Here is an 18909-nt window from a genome sequence, read left to right as displayed (position 1 = left end):
CAGAATATATGTTTTTATTACCCTGGAAAAACTATAATGCTTTAAACTGCTAATGCATAAAATTAGAAACTAAATTACTAAAGTAACAATCCTTAGCTATTGAGTGCAGAAAAAGAAAACGTCATTCTTGATTTTTGACACTGTCAAGCCATCTTTGCATCCCAAAATACTTTAAAACTCATTTTTGTTATCGTTAATAACCATGGCATAAAAGTTTTAAATTGTAGTTTTAAATAAAGTTAATGTGTAGATAGAAAAGTGAAAAGTGTCTCCCCTTCCCCACAGACTCCAGTAATACTTGAAAGTTAATTTTATATTTGGAGTATATTTATGGACTGTGTATTTATCTCTGTGTTTATATGTAATTAAGCCTTATATATGCAAAGATATTAAATATGTCATTGTGCTTTTATTTGAAAACATACAGGGTAACCAATAAAATAAATGTGCTTAAGAAAGATGTGCTATTAAATTATGTCTTGATAATACTGTTGGGTGTTTAATTATTAAAATATATATTGTGCATCAGAATCCTCTAACAGAAAATAACCACCACAGTTTAATGTTAGAGGCTAGGAGGTGCTATTAGGTGAGTTAGCTACTCATTTGGAAATATTAGAATTCATTTGGAGCCAGAGAACTCGATTTGGTGAGTGTTCTGTATAGCTTGGGGAATAGCTTCCATTTCTTTTTTTAATATATTTTATTGATTTTTTACAGAGAGGAAGGGAGAGGAGGGATAGAGAGAAACATTGATCAGCTGCCTCCTGCACACCCCCTACTGGGGATGTGCCCGCAACCAAGGTACACGCCCTTGACCGGAATCGAACCTGGGACCCTTCAGTCCGCAGGCCAACGCTCTATCCACTGAGCCAAACCAGTTAGGGCTAGCTTCCACTTCTTAACATAGCCACTTTACAGTGAGGGACAATTTATTCACCTGGCAGCATTTGGCTAAGTTAAATTCCTGCCTAAGGACTTTTGAGTGTTTCTAAATGAAGACTTTGCCATACTTGAAAAATAACATTTTTGTAATTTTAAAGAGCTTGACAGTGTCCTTTCTTACTTTGCGACTGGGTTCAGAAATTTAAAGTATTAACTCCTTATATGAAAATAGAACTCTAGACTTAAAAATGAAACTCAGGCAATTTTAAACTATAGTAGGCTTTATGAAGATCCTAATATTCCTTGTTTTTAATATCATAAATATTATATGAATCACCACATAATGATCTGATTCAAAAGACATATAGCTGATGTTGTGTGACTTCTTTTCCATGTGGAACCCAGAGACCCATGGTACTATTCTTTGTGTTTGTTTTACAGAGCCATTTCCTGCTTTTAAGTCTTGGCAGGAAGACTCTGAGTCCGGGGAAGCTCAACTCTCTCCACAAGCTGGAAGAATGAATCATCACCCCCTGGAAGAGGACTGTCCTCCAGTATTATCACACCGTAGTTTAGATTTTGGGCAAAGCCAGCGTTTCTTACATGATCCAGAGACATTGACTTCCTCATCTAAAGCACTGTCTTTTGCTAGGTATATGATTTTTATGTACTTATGAGGAGTGATTCCTATTATGTACCCAGGTCCTTTGAAACTCAGGCAATGAAGTTCAAAGCTTTCTCCCATATATCATGAAGCACATTTTTGTAACTTAATTTTTTGGATCCCTAAATTCTGGGTTCATTGGGGAATACTGTTTGGGATTTGTTCTCTAATAGAAATTTTCTCATGGTGTATTTATTCATTTAATCACTTATGATTGGATTACAGATCTCTGGAAGGGAAGCAGCAAGTGGAGCTTGTCAAAATTTTGAATTAAATTGATTCTTAATGTCAAAATCTTTCCTGTGCAGTTTGAACACAAAGAGAGCTCTGAGCTGCCTAGATATCTTTGTTTTTGCCTTTGTCCAAACAACTTTTGAATGATTTCAAATTGTTTTAGTCAGTGCTTGCATTAGCTAATTTTATGGCCTGTAACACTATAGCATAAGTTTCTTTTTCTGTTTTTTAGTATTAGGGATATACTTCTTGGTAATAGTATCATGTTATATAAGGGCAATAAGAGATACGGTGTTAACTTAAAAATTTAACACATAGTGTTTGCCTCTTGTTTTAATTCAGGATTCGAAGATCATCCTTTAGTTCAAAAGATGAAAAAAGAGAAGACAGAACACCATATCAGTTGGTCAAGAAACTTCAGAAAAAAATCAGACAATTTGAAGAACAGTTTGAAAGGGAAAGAAATAGCAAGGTAAGTTTGTAACATTTCCAGATAGCTCTATTGGAACTGGGAGAATGTATTTGGAGAGCATTAGTCCATCTCTTCCTGGGAAAGAGAATCTGAGATGCCCAGACATCATACAGATCTGAAATTATATAGATCCTTAGTCTCCTGGTTTTCATGCCAGCTATTTCCATTGGAAAAACAGCTTGTAGAGTTTCATATTTTTATTGATTTCAGAGAAGAAGGGACGGGGAGAGAGAGAGAAACATCAGTGATGAGATAATTATTGATCGGCTTCCTCCTGCATGTCCCACACTGGGGATTAAGCCCACAACCCAGGCATATGCCCTGCCCAAGGAATAAAACTGTGACCTCCTGGTACATAGGTCGACGCTCAACCACTGAGCCATGCCAGCCGGGCTATCGAATTTTTAAAGTAAATACATCAGCAGTTCTCAACCTGTGGGTCGCGACCCCTTTGGGGGTCGAAATACCCTATCACAGGGGTTGCCTAAGAGCATCAGAAAACACATATATAATTAATATTGTTTTTGTGATTAATCACTATGCTTTAATTATGTTCAATTTGTAACAATGAAAATACATCCTGCATATCAGATATTTACATTACGATTCATAACAGTAGCAAAATTACAGTTATGAAGTAGCAACGAAAATAATTTTATGGTTGGGGGTCACCACAACATGAGAAACTGTATTAAAGGGTCGCGGCATTAGGAAGGTTGAGAACCACTGCTTTACATTGACAAATGACATTAATATTACTTCTGTTCTCCCTCCAAAACCACAAGTACCAAGGGTAGGAGGTGGAGAAAGAGAGAGTTTAATAAATTTAATAATTTAATAATCAGATCGTGAAGTGGAAAGAAGACCCATATTCAAATCTGGCTCCTGCCAGTTGCTAAATACTGCTCTGAGAGCTTTCATATCTACTTAAAATAAGGTAAGTTGGAAATGAAATCTCTGCTGTGGAAACTATAAAATATTACTTAGGCATAAATTAATGTAACTATTTTTTACCACAAAAGTGTCAGTGATTCTGTTTCTTTATTTTCCAGCCTTCTTACAGTGATATTGCAGCTAACCCAAAGGTATTAAAATGGATGACAGAGCTTACCAAACTGCGGAAGCAAATTAAAGGTATAAAATGTGCCACTTTTGTAATATATTTTCATTTTAAAAATATTCTTTATAATGTGTATGAGAATTATAGTTATAATTTTGATAATTTTAAATCTTGGACACTGTTCACCAAAGTAGAAGTTTTCTTATTAGTTATGGTCAGTTGTGGCACTATTACAGTTCTTCCAAATGTCTTCCTGTGTTTTGATTAGTAGTGTTCTTTGGAAAGGTGCCCTTGATTGTATATTCATAGGTGATATTATAAAGTTTATCTGAAATATACCTCAAATATTAAGCAGTTTTGGTGTTTGGTATTTCATCTTAGACTAAGAATATCTAATCATAATAAACTGTTTTTACTACAAAAACTAAATAATAAGCCTTCTTGAATCCAAAACTAGGTGTTGTGTTACTGTTAATCCAGAACAGCAGTTGCTAAGATATAATTACTTTGTACGTTTAGTGAGCATGTTTTTAAAAATTTTTTTTCATTTATTCATTTTAGAGAGGGGAGAAGAAGTGGGGAGAGAGAGAGACAGAGACATTGATTTGTTGTTCCACTTGTTAATACTTAAAAAATTTTCTGTACCCAGTCGGGGTTTATAATCTGGACTATCATGTTTTAGTGTATTCATTTGAATTCAACCAAATTTTTAGTATCTTTAGGTATAAAGTACTTGTACTTGTAGACATGAGGTTATAGCAGTGAACAAGATAGTGTCCCTATTGTCATTGAGTTTACATTTTTGTCGTTCTCCTATCTCTTCTTTAGAATTGTTTCCTACAACTCTGTTAAGCATTTCCTTGTTTAATGCCAATTTCCAGCTATATTGACATTAAACAAGAAAAATTGGTTTCCAAGTAATCTTTAAATTTTTTTCCATTCTTGTTGTCCTATAGTCCATTCTCTTCATAGCAGCCAGAATTATCTTTTCAAGAACTGTTACTAATCTTGTCCAAAGCCCTTCATTAGGCTTCCTTTCCCACTTAGAATAAAGTCCAGATTTCTTGCCATGGATTTCAAAGCCTTGCATACTCTGCCCTTAGCTCATTTTGTCACTTTCTTTTCTCATTTTCTGTTCCTTACACATGGCACATTTTAGGGCCTATGCACTGTAGGCTATTGCCTCAATTGGGGAGGAATGTTCTTCCCCTAAATCTTTTATACTAGTTTATCTTCTTATTCCATGTTCAACGAGGATGTCACTATCTCAGAAAGGCCTTCATTGTCATTCCCATCCAATGTAGCTGCTCTTCCACAATCACTGCTCTGTTCCTTTCAGCACTGTGAAACCATCCTATCTTGTCTTCTTTATAGCACTTAGCACTCTGAAATTTGGTTTATGAATTTGATTACTAGGTTTTTGTTTTTACTTCCCGAATTATATACTACATGAAAATAGGGACATGTCTATTTTTCCAATGCTTATCAGAGCATCTTACATTATAGTAAGAGCATCTTACAATGTCTATGAATATTGGTTGCTATATATAATTTAAACATTTCATGTAATCTTGAAATATCTGAGCCTGAGTGCTGCTAATGTATATTTTCCTCTTTTATATCTTGTTTGCTGCTTACTCTTTTGACTTAGTTGCATTTTAGTTAAAGTCACTGATTTATCTTCTTGGTTCTGAAATGTAGACGCAAAACACAGAAGCTCTGATGGAGAATTGTTACCTCAGACACGTCCACGTAGTAACACTCTTCCAAAAAGCTTTGGCTCTTCTCTAGACCATGAGGATGAAGAGAATGAAGATGAATCCAGGGTCATTCATAAGGAGAAGAAGCCATCTAAGGAAGCAACACTGGAACTTATTCTGAAAAGACTGAAGGAAAAACGTGTTGAGAGGTGTCTTCCAGAAGATATCAAAGTAATTTTGAGCTATGGTTTTGCCCAGACTAGCCTAGAGTCCCTAAAATAAAGTAATTACCACAGTGGCATAGAAATGTCTAGGTAGTCTGATTGGCCAGAGTCTGCTCCCCAAGTTTGCAGATATAGATACATGTTTTTATCAGCACACCAAAAGTGCCCGATCATTTAGGGATCTGTTCGTTTATATGGGAGGCAGTTGGTAAGATGAATAAAGAGCATGCAACAATGTTAGTTTGAATTCTGGCATTGTATCTTAACAGTTATATGTATTGAATTTTTATGCTTGGCCCTGACTGATTATAGTATGTGCATAGGTCTTAGATAGCTCTATGACTTACATGGATATGATGATGCCCATTAAAATACTAACACAATATGGTTATTATAAGGATTAAGTGAATGAATTTTTTGAAACAAACCATTATGCACTAAGCCAATGCCTCAGGCAGTCCTGGTCAAAGCACTTGGCAACCCAAATCATTTATCTCAAAAATTGCTGGGAAAGTACAGACGTAGATAGATGGTCCCAAGTAAACTTTTGTCCATGCTCTCTCAACAAAAGAGTTATACCTCTCTCATTATCTAAGTATTGGAGTTGCTCTCCTTTGAACAGAGCTGGGTTAGAAATTCTAATTGCTCCTTTTCTCTACCTTTTGTTTTTTGATCTTGTGTTAGACCAACCTCCTCCCTTTAAGTTATTTTGATTGGATTAGCTTTTCACATTCATTATCCTAGGTTTAAGAATCAGGCTTGAGGTTGAAATTACATTGTTCATATTATTATAGAGTCTATACCAGTGGTTCTCAACCTTCTGGCCCTTTAAATACAGTTCCTCATGTTGTGACCCAACCATAAAATTATTTTCGTTGCTATTTCATAACTGTAATGTTGCTACTGTTATGAATCGTAATGTAAATATCTGATATGCAGGATGGTCTTAGGCGACCCCTGTGAAAGGGTCGTTCGGCCGCCAAAGGGGTCGCGACCCACAGGTTGAGAACCGCTGGTCTTTACCCAGCTGGCCTCTACTAAATGTATATAACCTCAAGTGACATTTGTTAGAGGAAGATATCCAGTGATTTTTTTTTTAAACCTCTAATTTCACTCTGGTGAGAAACAGGATAGATCAGTGGTTCTCAACCTGTGGGTCGAGACCCCTTTGGGGGTCGAACGACCCTTTCACAGGGGTCGCCTAAGACCATCGGAAAACACATATATAATTACATATTGTTTTTGTGATTAATCACTATGCTTTAATTATGTTCAATTTGTAACAATGAAAATACATCCTGCATATCAGATATTTACATTACGATTCATAACAGTAGCAAAATTATAGTTATGAAGTAGCAACAAAAATAATTTTATGGTTGGGGGTCACCACAACATGAGGAACTGTATTAAAGGGTCGCGGCATTAGGAAGGTTGAGAACCACTGGGATAGATAGTATTATCTATTCCTGGGATTAAGTAGAGAGTTTATTTGGTGTAGTGTTAAAGGGTAGTCTGTGGAACAGTCGTTTGCTGATATGTTAAAAGGTCCTTTGGAACAAAGCTGGGAGGTTCTATAGGCAAATAAATTTGGGGTGTCTTCCCTACTCTAGTATAATTTAGAGTACTAAAAGTTATGACAAGAGGATTATAGTGAAAAGAAAGTTCCAGATGAAGAGATACTGAGGTTATAAGGTCTAAGGTCACAAATTGACATTGTTTTTATTCACATTCTTTCCACTATACTGCTTCCAGATTTTGTTTTTAGGAGAAATATTAGATTATAAGACCTGTATATAGTTAAATATCAATAAAACTATGTAAATATAAATAAGTTAATAGGCATTTATGTGTGCTTATTGTATGCCTTTACAACATATACTAACTCATTAGAGCCTTATGAGACAGTTGAAGTTTCCCCTTTTATAGATTAAGATATTGAACAAAAAGAGGTTAAATAATTTACGTAAGGCCACTAAGCTGGTATTCATAACTTATTCAAGTAAAATATAAATTAAACCACCAAAGAAGACTGGTACCTAAATATCAGAAGACCAGATTCTGCAGGTGACTGAGAAATGTTGCCTATAAATTCACAAGCAAAGATGTATTCTTATTAGCCTTGGTTAGAGTGGTAATGGGCTGCCCTTTCACCCTAATTATTTACATTGGGAGTGAGGACAGTAATGATGGTGCCAATGGGAGTGTTTTGTTTTGTTTTGTTTTTTTCCTAGAAAATGACAAAAGATCATTTGGTAGAAGAGAAAACTTCTCTCCAGAAAAGTCTTCTTTACTATGAAAGTCAACATGGAAGGCCGGTAATGTCTCTCTTGCTTAAAAAAATAAAGTTGATGTCTATCTTAAAAAAGAGGATCACATTTGTGGCCCACATCTTCAGAGCATTGTTATAGAGCATATTATAGAGCATTGTTATAGAGCATATTATAGAGCATTGTTTCTTCCATTTGGAAAATTGACTACTTATTTAAAACAACTTCTAAAAATTGGGGGGAAAGTCAGATTGCTTAATATTTTGGACATTTTAGATTTCTTATGACCAGATAATTTCCATTATTTTTGCTTCAGGTGACCAGGGAAGAAAGGCACATTGTTAAACCTCTCTATGATAGATACAGACTTGTAAAACAGATGTTGACAAGAGCTAGCATCACTCCTATCCTTGTAAGTAAAACATGCAAAAATTTATCTAGTTAATTTTGCCAAGACCTACTCTTAAAAAAATTATGGTAGTATGTGGGAGAAAGACATAGACTTGGTGGCATGAATTGTATATTGTAAGGTGGTTACTGCTTTAAAAAATAATAGGAAATTAATAAGTGCCTGCTATTATCTCTACTAGTAGTCATTTTTGTAAAGCATTTTTCTGTATGATTATGTCATTACATCCTGATAAGTTTCAACAGGTAACAGAAGATAGCCTCATAGCCTCATTTCACAGATGATGAAACTGAGGCTCAGGAACAATATGCCAGGGTCATCTACTTTGTGGAATTAAAATAACCTATATTTCAAACTCTTACCTAGCTTTTTTCCATTTAAATTCATGTCTTTGAAATTACATTAGTTTTGTGATGTCCATCATGATTATGTATTTTTATTTGCACAATATCAACTGATTTTTTTCAAGTTTATCTTTTTAAACGAAAAAGTTTGTTAAAATAATGCTTATTCATATTCGTGTACAATTTTAGAGAATTCTAACTCTAATACTAATGTATAAATTAAGTGCTATCCCCAAATTAACCATTAAATTGTATGACTTTAGATTTCTCTCAGGCTCAAGTAGAAAACAGCATATAGCCCATTTTGCATCCTCTCATAGGAATTAATTTACTAGAGCTTATGGTTTGCTTAGGCTTGCAGGCCATTTTTATGGTGGTAGCCACTTTCATGGGGGGTTTCCTTCAGGCTCTCACCACCTGACTACTCATTAGAAAGTTCACATTGGCCTTCTGGGCACTTTTTACTTAGCCTTCATAGAAACTGATTCTTTTTTAATTTAAAATTTTTTTTATACTTAGAGGGAAGGGGAAGAGAGACATAAACATCAATTTGTTGTTCCATTTATTTATACATTCATTGATTACTTCTTGTTTGTGCCCTGACCAGAGATTGAACCCTTAACTTTGGCATATCGGGATGACTAACCACTGAGCACACTGGCCAGGTGGCCCTGATTCTATTCTGAATTGACTGTTTTTTTTTTCAAGTTGGTCATCTCAACACTTTTATTTAGATATAGTTGGCTTTCTTTGAACAAGGGGAAAAAAGCCTGTACAGTTTATATTCTTTGTATATAAAAGTTAATTTAATCATTACTGATTTTTTTTTTTTTTTAAGAGAGAGAAAGATTAAGAAGCTTCGATCAGTTGCCTTCTGTAGGAGCCCCAACTGGGGATTGAACCTGAAACCTGGGTATGTGCCTTGACTGGAAATTGAACTTGCCACCTTTTTGTCTATGGGATGATATTCCAACCAACTGAGCCACACCAACCAGGGCCATATAAGTTTATTTAATACAACTCAAATTTTCCAGTGAGAGATGAATAAACAAAAGTACTGTATCACCCTGACTGGTTGCTTAGTTGGCTGGAGTGTACTAGTCCTGTGCAGCAAAAAGTTGCCAGTTTTATTTTCGGTCAGGGTACATACCTAAATTGTGTGTTCTATCCCTAGTTGGGGCGTGGATGGGAGGCAACCAATTGATGTTTCTCTCTTTGTCTCTCTCTTCCCCTTCGTCTCTAAAGTCAATAACATATCCTTATTTAAAAATAAGTGTATCCAACTAGCGGAATATTATTCAGCCATAAAAAGGAATGAAGTACTCATACATAATACAACATGGATGAACCTTGAAAATATTTATGCAAAATGAAAGAAGCCAAACACGAAAGGCCACATATTGTATGATGCCATTTATATGAAATATCTAGAATAGGCCAGCCCATAGGTACAGAAAGATTAGTGTTTGCCATGGGTTGGGGGTAGAGGGCACCTGAATAACAGCTGATGAGTATACGATTTTGGGGGGTGAGGGTTGTATAACTTGTGAATTCAGTATATTAAAACTCACTAAAAAAAGTGAATTTTATGGTATGTGACATATCTCAATGAAGCTGTTACTTTTTTACAAAAAAATACTGATTTGAGAGAAAAAGGGAGAGGGAGAGATTGAAACATTAATGATGAGAGAGAATCATTGATTGGCTGTCCCCTGCACACACCCCACTGGAGATTAAGCCTGAAACCTGGAACCATGACCTCCTGGTTTACTCTGGCTTCGCTGAAACTGTTACTTTTTAATGTTTTTTGTTGTTGTTGTTAATCCTCACCCGAAGATAATATTTTTTTCCATTGGTTTAGAGAGAGTCTAAGTTGGGGGGAAGGGGAGAGAGAAACATTGATATAAGACACACACCCATTGGTTGCCTTCTGCATGCTCTGGGGATCGAGCCTGCGACCGAGTACATGCCCTTGACTGGAATCAAACCTGAGCCCCTTCAGTCCTCGCAGGCCAATGCTCTAGGCCAGGGGTCCTCAAACTTTTTAAACAGGGGGCCAGTTCACTGTCCCCTCAGACTGTTGGAGGGCCAGACTATAGTTTAAAAAAAAACTATGAACAAATTCCTATGCACACTGCACATATCTTATTTTGAAGTAAAAAAACAAAACGGGAACAAATACAATATTTGTATTTGCATGAGGACCCCTGCTCTAGGCACTGGGACATACGGGCTAGGACTAAAGCTGTTACTTTTTAAAAGGTATGAAGTGTTCCTCAGACCAAAATGGTTGACAACTATTCTTAAAAAGAAAATTCTTTTCCAATTAAATTGTCATTCTTTTATTTAGAATTTTTAAAATATTTACTGAATGAGCCCTTTTAGAAGTATTTATTTGTTTGTTTTAATCCTCACCCGAGAATATTTTCCCATTGATTTTTAGAGAGAGTGGAAGAGAGAGGGAAAGACAGAAATATCGATGAGAAAGAAATATATAGATTGGTTGCCTCCCACAGGCGCCCTGACCAGGGCGCTGACTGGGGAGGAGACTGCAACCAAGGGATGTGCCCTTGACTGGAGCTAACTGGCTAAGGCTAGAATTATTTGTACATAAAATATAATTTATCACTTTTATGTACACACAATCAGAAAATACATGTAAGCAAGAACATTTTTTTTACTAAGGAATTCCTAAATAATTAATAGCATAAATGATTAGGATTTTGAAAATAAAGTTGAATATTATTGAAGTGAAGCCTCATTGAATAAATAATTAAAATTTAATCATTTGTATGTTAATTGTTGCAGGGATCTCCATCCACCAAGCGAAGGGGTCAGATGTTACAGCCAATCATAGAAGGAGAAACTGCACATTTTTTTGAAGAAATCAAGGTAATCCTTAAAAGAATTAATCTCTGATCTCTTTTCTAAAAGAAAAGTTGAAAAGTTATGCCCGTTTGATTCTTTGTTTTTGAATATCTTTTTAGGAAGAAGAAGAAGAAGGTGTTAGTCTGTCCTCTGAGTTAACTGATATATTGCAAACTGCTGTACAGGCACAGTCTTCACTAGAAAACTCAGAATCTGATGTGGAGGAAAATCAAGAAAAACTGGCTCTGGATCTCCGATTGTCAAGTACTCGAGCAGCATCTATGTATGTTGGCTAGTTTGTGATTTTAGCCTATTTGTATAATAAAACTTAATATGACAAGAAATGTAATGTTAAATAATTGAGCACTTGGCAGGAATTAATACAGTACTTAAGAGATACATCCTTTTTTAAAAAATGTGATTTACAAATACATGTTGTCAGTTAACAATTTTTAAATTAAATATTAGTGTGTTGAAAAATTTAAAAACTAAAATTCTATATTTGCTTTCTAACAAAGTGTCAGAAACAGCTGGGAGTTATTTGTTAAGTTCTCTGTCACCTTCTTACCTGATATGGTGTCTGACTTTGGTTCTTAGCCCTGGCTTCACTTTAGGATCACCTGGGAAGATTTTTTTTTTTTAATCTTTCAAGCTTTTATTTAAAGGGCACTGATTCAGGATGGATTTTAGATCTTGTTGAAAGCAGCCATGTCCATGGACTGCACATAGTCCTCAAAAGCAGTGATCTGCTTCTCTAGCATGTCTGTTCCAATTTTATCATCTTCCACTACATCAGTGATGGCGAACCTATGACACACGTGTCAGAGGTGACACGCGAACTCATTTTTTTGGTTGATTTTTCTTTGTTAAATGGCATTTAAATATATAAAACAAATATCAAAAATATAAGTCTTTGTTTTACTATGGTTGCAAATATCAAAAAATTTCTATATGTGACACGGCACCAGAGTTAAGTTAGGGTTTTTCAAAATGCTGACAGGCTGAGCTCAAAAGGTTCGCCATCAATGCACTACACACTGTATTTGAAGTTTTTTAATTCCATACCCCACTGGAACCAGTTTAGAAGAGCCCCAGATCAAGCCGTCTGCTTGGATGCTCCTGACACACTCCTCTAATTTTGCCATATCTGTCTCATCATCCCAAGGTTTCACATCTAATAAGATGGAAGACTTGGCAACAAGTGCAGGTTTTTTGGCTTTCTTTGACTCATACTGTGCAAGGTGTTCTTCTCTTAGCCTCTTTGCTTCTTTGCTTTCCTCCTCCTCATCAGGTCCAAAGAGATCAATGTCACTGTCATTGTCTTTACTCTCAGTAGCTCCACTTCCTGTGGTGTCTTCCACATTAGCAGGGCCATCCCTGTCCAAAGCTTTCTTCACTCCAGGCAGGCTGGCCTTCTCCTTTTCGTAAGACTTGATGTGATTGTACCAATGAGGGGCATGGTACAGGTTGGCAGGTGTTGGACTGGAGACTGCTTCAAATACTGCCACGCCTGCTTGTGATAGTACACACCCCTTGATTTAGCTCTTGTCCTCCTGGTAGTTGTTGAGCACCTGGAGGCCGGAAGGGCTTTTCAAGTCTCCAAAGCCCATGGTGTTGGCTGACCCGGGAGCTGGGCGGCAGCAGGAGAAAGTGGAGCATGGGCTATTGCTAGCGAGCGCTAAAAGGGAAGAAAGGGCAGGATTTTTTTTTTTTTTAAGTATTGCTGCAGAGCCCTACTAGCAGCTATTCTGATTTAGTTGGTCTGGGGTGGAGCAAGGGTTCAAACCACTGTTGAGAACATAATGAATCAACAGTGCCCTTTCAGTAATGTTTTCTTCCTATTTCAATTTTAGGCCTGAATTACTGGAACAACTTTGGAAAGCCAGAGCTGAAAAAAAGAAACTACGTAAAACATTACGGGAATTTGAAGAAGCATTTTATCAACAAAATGGAAGGTTTGTTGAGCATCACAAAATTGAGCCTTTTTAAACTCACAAGTGCTCACATGTTAAATAAAGAGGATCAGACATAAATTGTGCATATAAGGATATTAGCATTGACAATAAAAGTAAGAAACATTTTTTTATACATTGAAGCCCTGAAAACATTTTTTTATACATTAATGGCAAGAAAATGTCAGAGCTGCCCTAGCTGGTTTGGCTCAGAGGATAGAGCGTCAGCCTGTGGCGGGTCCTGGGTTCGATTCCAGTCAAGGGCACAGGCCCGGGTAGTGGGCTTGATTCCCAGTGGGGGTCATGCAGGAGGCAGCCAATCAATGATTCTCCCTCTTCCTTACTCTCTGAAATCAATAAAAATAAAGTCAGAGCTGAAGTAAACATCTGATAAAATATTCTAATGTTGTCCTAGATAGGCTTGGTTGAGTGTCAATTTTTTGTTCTTTTATACCACACCCTCACCCTTTTGGAAGTGTTTGTGAAACAAGATGTATTAGCAAGGGTCTCATAACATGAGTGGCATCTTCAATTGGTTTGGATTCTTATACTGAGACCATTGTTGCTTAGGTTTCATTGTTCATTCCAGGCTGCCCATTTCCAAGGTTGTCACAGGGTGGCAATCATGTGGCTCCTATAATACAATATGACAGTTGGCTTTATCTAACTGCATAATGTGCAGTTGACTCAGTGAGACTCTTTTTTGAGTAAGAAAAATACATTCTAATTCAAATGGTAGCCAGAAATGCGGGCTATCTCAGGTCTCAGAAAAGTCTTACCATGTAATGGTGATCTTACCAGCCAATGGGTATATTACAAATTCTAAAATGTGTTTACTTTAAATAATTTGAGAGTTATCTATATAGGTTAGCAAAAATAGTTTAAAAAAAATCTCAAGTACAAGAATGAATTTTCCAAGTACCTTTTCATTCTTTGTCTTATTGGAAGAAACTTTGCTTATAATTATTATACCTAGTGCTTTACCTAGTAATTAAAGTAGATTGTATTGGGTCATTAATAACTAGAGGCCAGGTGCACAAATTCATGCACCAGTGGTGTCCCTTGGCCTGGCCTGTGAGATGGAGCCGAAACCACTCTCTAACATCCCCCAAGAGGTCCCTGAATGCGAGAGGGCGCAGGCCAGGCCGAGTGACCCCACCGGTGCACGATTGGAGCCAGGGAGGGACGCGGGAGGTTGGCCAGCCAGGGAAGGGTCACGGGAGGGCTCCAGGGCGTGTCTGGCCCATCTCACTCGACAAGCTAACTTACTGGTCAGAGCATCTGCTCCCTGGTGGTCAGTGCACATCATAGCGAGTGGTTGAGTGGCCTTAGCATATCATTAGCATATTACACTTTGATTGGTTGAACAGGTGACCAGACACTTAGCATATTAGGCTTTTATTATATAGGATATAAAGTTAGGAAACTACTTATTTGCTACTATAAGTAAGATGTTTTGCTTTTACATTTCAATTCACTGAAGCCAGAATTAATGTCTGAAATGACTCATTATAGCCCTCTGGCACTTAATATGTACACTCACAGACCTGACAGAGTCTAGCAGTGTATGTCTTATTAAAATTTTACCTATAAAAAATAAAGTAAAAGATTACCTCTAGTTATTTACAATCATCATTGATAAGTATAGTATCATTTAATGTATCAATAGAAAAAATCCATCAAAAATAGAAGTATTTCAGGAATGTTCTTTGGGGACGGGGCAGGGGGGGGGGGATTAATCCAATAATATTTTTTCCTTACAGAGCAATTTTTTATTTATTTGAATTTATATTTGGTAACATTGTCTCACATTTGGATAACTCTGGGACTTTATTTTCCAGATGATCTCTAGAATATTACACGTTTTATTTTCTCCCCTAGGAATGCCCAGAAAGAGGATCGTGTTCCAGTACTTGAGGAGTACAGGGAGTACAAGAAAATTAAAGCCAAGCTTAGGCTTCTTGAAGTTCTTATCAGCAAGCAAGATTCTTCAAAATCCATATAAAAATGCTTGAAACATCATAAAATCAGTTGTATTCCCTAAAACTATCATCGTGTGTACTTGGCTGGTACTTTTTGTCAGGCACTCAGAATCTCATTTTGTAATTTGGTTGTGGTGCCACTAGAGAAATGATGGGGGGAGGGTAAGTAGACCCTCTCTAGGGAGCACAATGTTCCATATTAACCACAGACTGTTCTCTCTACCTTTAACAAATATCCCGTTTTCTTCATTGTTTTGTACTACAGATACATCCTATTAGAAAAGACTAGTATTTTATCCTTTCAACCTCAAGGACTTTGGAAGTACAAGCTTTTTGTTACTACCAACTTCATTGTTTTTTCATTACGGAAGAAAATTAAGAGGAAAATCTTCACATTGAATTCTTTGGTTGCCTTTTTCTTACACAATGACTGAAAATTTGAAAGAAAAGCATATAGATGTGCACATATGCTCCATGTTCTATGTTTTCTTCGAAAACTAAAATCAACTGAAATTTCAAGTCCTACTGTGGAACACATTTCTGTTTAATTCCCAAAATAACACTTTTTCACAGGTAGTATGTTAACAAAATTTTGCAATTCAGTGGTCACACAGCTCCTGGATCAAGATAAGAGAGGTTAGACCAAAAAGTGACCTTGCTTATTCGTATAGTGAAAACACACAGAACTGAATCATACCACATGCTGCCTATGGGACTTAAATTACTATTTGTTTTCTCAGCTACTGTTCATCAACTGGTGATGATGTGATTTGTCTGGATCAGATCCTCCATTTTTTCTCCCCACTGACCTCCAGATAATATGAGTAAAGAGCCATGTCAGTATGTAGGAACTCGGATGGTACTCAGATTTGTGTGTTCAATTAAATGGGCCGAAATTAGCAAAAGAATCATTATGCCTGAAGTAAATCTGTTCTTAACAAGGGCTATACCACTGCATTTTTACATGTACCTTCAGGAGGTTGCATCCTTTTTTTCTCTTAATCAGCAAAATCCATAAAGAAAACATCTTTTAAAGGGATCACTTTTTGCTCAATCACATGGTGTTTAAAGCGCTGGTCACAAGATATGTAGTGGTGTGCCCCTTGTTATATACTCTAAGCATATCTTGTTTTCTTTGGCTTTGCATGGCTTTTTCTTTGGGTACTCATGAGGTATCATTCTGCTAATCATTTTCACAGAATGGTGACTTTATTTGTGTTAACAATGTAACTGTCATTAATAGCATATTCCGGTCAGGCTCAATCTAAGTGTTCAATTTTTTTCCGGTGCTTTTTTGGAATGATGAGTGTCTTACTTTGATTGTGCCCATGTTTTGCATGTAATGACTCATGCTTGGTTTTCTTAACTAGTTAATATTAACAATTTGTTCCATACAAAAATGGACTTTTGCAACATCCTTTAATAAGATGAGGGAAGCATGAACCTCAGTCTTCTGGCACTATTGCATAGTAAGCCCATGAAGTAGCTTGATAATAAGTAGTATTTCTAGTGCTTCATATTTCACCTGTGTGTGCAATGCCTTTTTTGCAGGGAGGGAATATTCATTGGTAGTGAACATGTAGTTAAGGAGTACAGCACTAAATCCTGCCCTTTGCATGTCTTTTCTTTTGATGCAGCTAGGTCATTCATAATGTATACCTAGAAAAATGAAATTGAGAATGCCAAAAGATCACTTTGATTTGAATCCATCATGCAGTGTGCATTTAGTTAATTTCTATCACTCTCCAGGCAGGAGTATATCCAAACATTTAATGTGCACTGTATATTGTTTTATATGAATGTTTTATTTTATATACCACATGCAAAAATGTCCATATGCACTATTTAAATGTTTTAAATAATATATTCCTTCTTTGTAATGCTAAATCTATATGAGTACCATATTTTTATAAGTCAGTGGCCTGACTGGTTTCATTTTAAAATTAACAGCTGCTTCATGATATTGGTTATTCACTGTTATTGTTTGGCTGTGAATAGAATAGATAAAAGTGGCATGGCAGCACCAATGCTGTGTGACAATATTGTGTGTCATAGTTGAGCTGTAGGTGGTAGAATAAGGCAGTTTGTGATAGTTTTACTTTGGTATAAGTTAAAACTGAATATCTATATATGAACAATATATAGATATATACATGACTACCCGTATAATTGCATTGCTGTGTCTGGCACTTCATTGTATAGACTTTTGTAATAAAAGAACTTTGATGTTCTGAGTCATTGCAAATGTTGTTTGCTTCTCCCCACCTCCACCCCCACTAGATGTTGAAAAGTGAAAAAGAGAGACCTCAAGTGTTCCCTTGTCTTAATGTTCTGAGGCTTTGAATTACCCTAACCCGGTATCATATGGGGGGACAACAGGGTTAGTAAACTATCTGGCTGGCTACAGCTCTGGGAAGTGGTAAAATAGGGAAAGGCCATGTTGTTGATTCCCTTGTGGGAATGTAGGGAGAAGATGCAGAGAGAATAGTAAGCATTTCTTGTTGCAGTGAATTATCTATTAAGAAAATGTGGTGAGCTTGGCCCGAGGAATGTGGGTAGATTTAAAATGTCCTTTATTCAGATTTAAAATCCAGGGACTTTTCAGCAGCAATGTGGAAGTTGAGTACTATGGTCAAATGCTGTTGCTTGGGCTAAGAGAACAAAAGGTTTTTCTAGGAGGGTTTATGTAACTTGAAAAAAAAAAATTAGAAGAGTTTCCTAAATGCCAGCCACACATAACTTTCCAACCATCCAAACAGGGCTTTGGGAGTACCTTCATTTACACTTTACAAACATGGCTTTTAATAACCCCGATACTCCTACTTTGCTCTTTATTTTTTAAAGTGTATTTTGCTTTCTAAAGTAGTTGAGGAAGCACTTTTGGGAAACTTTAGATGTTGCTATAGAAACCGTTTAAATGAGTTTCTAGTTTGAAGGTATTAGTGAAATTTCTGTAAGTGGTTAGAAAGTTTATTCTTTAACACTTTAGCTTTTTATAGGAGACTTCAAATTGGAAGAATGGAGATGAGAGATTATTTTACTTGAGCCATTGTGTGATGGCTTTACAGAGTCCTATGCGTTTATTATCTGGTTCATGGTACATGATTAGAGCACCAGGGGTTTTTACAGTCCGTGGAACATTGAAAAATCATCATAAAAAAAAAAAAGTAAAATCATCTTTACCTACTTACTGAGCTATTAATTAGAGACCTGCACCATGAACTGTAAGCAGCATTATTTTGTACTTTTCCCTTCACATTCATAGAATCCTCCTATCTAATAAAAGACAAAAAGGGTAATTAACCGTACCTCCGCTACGCTTCCCATTGGCTAATCAGGGCGACATGCAAATTAACTGCCAACAAAGATGGCAGCCGGCAGCCACACAGCTGAAGCAAGCAGGAGGCTTGCTTGCTCCAGTGATGGAGGAAGTCAAGGTTCCCCACCTGCCGCGGCCCGGCTCTGAGCCCAAAAGCAACAATGTTTCAAGCTAAACCCCAGATACCTGCTTTCAGCAGGCAGCGGCCTCAGAGCTGGGAGCGCCAGTGACGGCAACAATATTCCAATTATAGAAGGTAAATAAATCCCAGAATAAAAAAAAAAGAAAAAAAGGAGAGGCTGGGAGCTTTAGTCGCTGGCCAGCCTGAAAACAGCCCTCAGTCCCTCATCCAGGCTGGCCAGGCACCCCAGTGGGGACCCCCACCCTGAAGGGGGTGTGACCAGCTGCAAACAGCCATCTGCCCCTCACCCAGGCTGGCCAGGCACCCAAGCGGGACCCCCACCCTGATCCGGGACACCCTTCAGGGCAAACCAGCTGGCCCCCACCGGTGCACCAGGCCTCTATC

At 37.0% G+C, this 18909-nt stretch overlaps 1 protein-coding gene and 1 pseudogene across 8 annotated transcripts in view; one reads left to right on the top strand and one right to left on the bottom strand.

Moving 5' to 3' along the window:
* The window catches only part of FAM13B (family with sequence similarity 13, member B), a 49335-nt gene extending 32037 nt beyond the window's left edge, over positions 1-17298 (top strand). For 6 of the 8 annotated variants that reach the window (XM_014529085.1, XM_014529084.1, XM_014529081.1 and 3 more), the window contains 10 exons: positions 1327-1537; positions 2126-2255; positions 3308-3389; positions 5017-5246; positions 7474-7557; positions 7826-7921; positions 11071-11154; positions 11250-11413; positions 12984-13085; positions 14964-17298. In XM_014529085.1, coding sequence (XP_014384571.1) covers positions 1327-1537; positions 2126-2255; positions 3308-3389; positions 5017-5246; positions 7474-7557; positions 7826-7921; positions 11071-11154; positions 11250-11413; positions 12984-13085; positions 14964-15087 — 1307 coding nt within the window. In that variant the 3' untranslated portion in view covers positions 15088-17298. The remainder of the gene's footprint in view (positions 1-1326; positions 1538-2125; positions 2256-3307; positions 3390-5016; positions 5247-7473; positions 7558-7825; positions 7922-11070; positions 11155-11249; positions 11414-12983; positions 13086-14963) is intronic. The other 2 variants (XM_014529086.1, XM_014529082.1) reach the window with 1 other exon arrangement.
* On the bottom strand, positions 11760-12755 carry LOC102254649 (annotated as a pseudogene).
* Positions 17299-18909: the final 1611 nt, after the last annotated feature.

This window comes from Myotis brandtii, unplaced genomic scaffold, assembly GCF_000412655.1.
Source record: "Myotis brandtii unplaced genomic scaffold, ASM41265v1 scaffold668, whole genome shotgun sequence".
Classification (NCBI taxonomy): Eukaryota; Metazoa; Chordata; class Mammalia; order Chiroptera; family Vespertilionidae; genus Myotis; species Myotis brandtii.
This window is presented reverse-complemented; position numbering and strand designations above follow the sequence as displayed.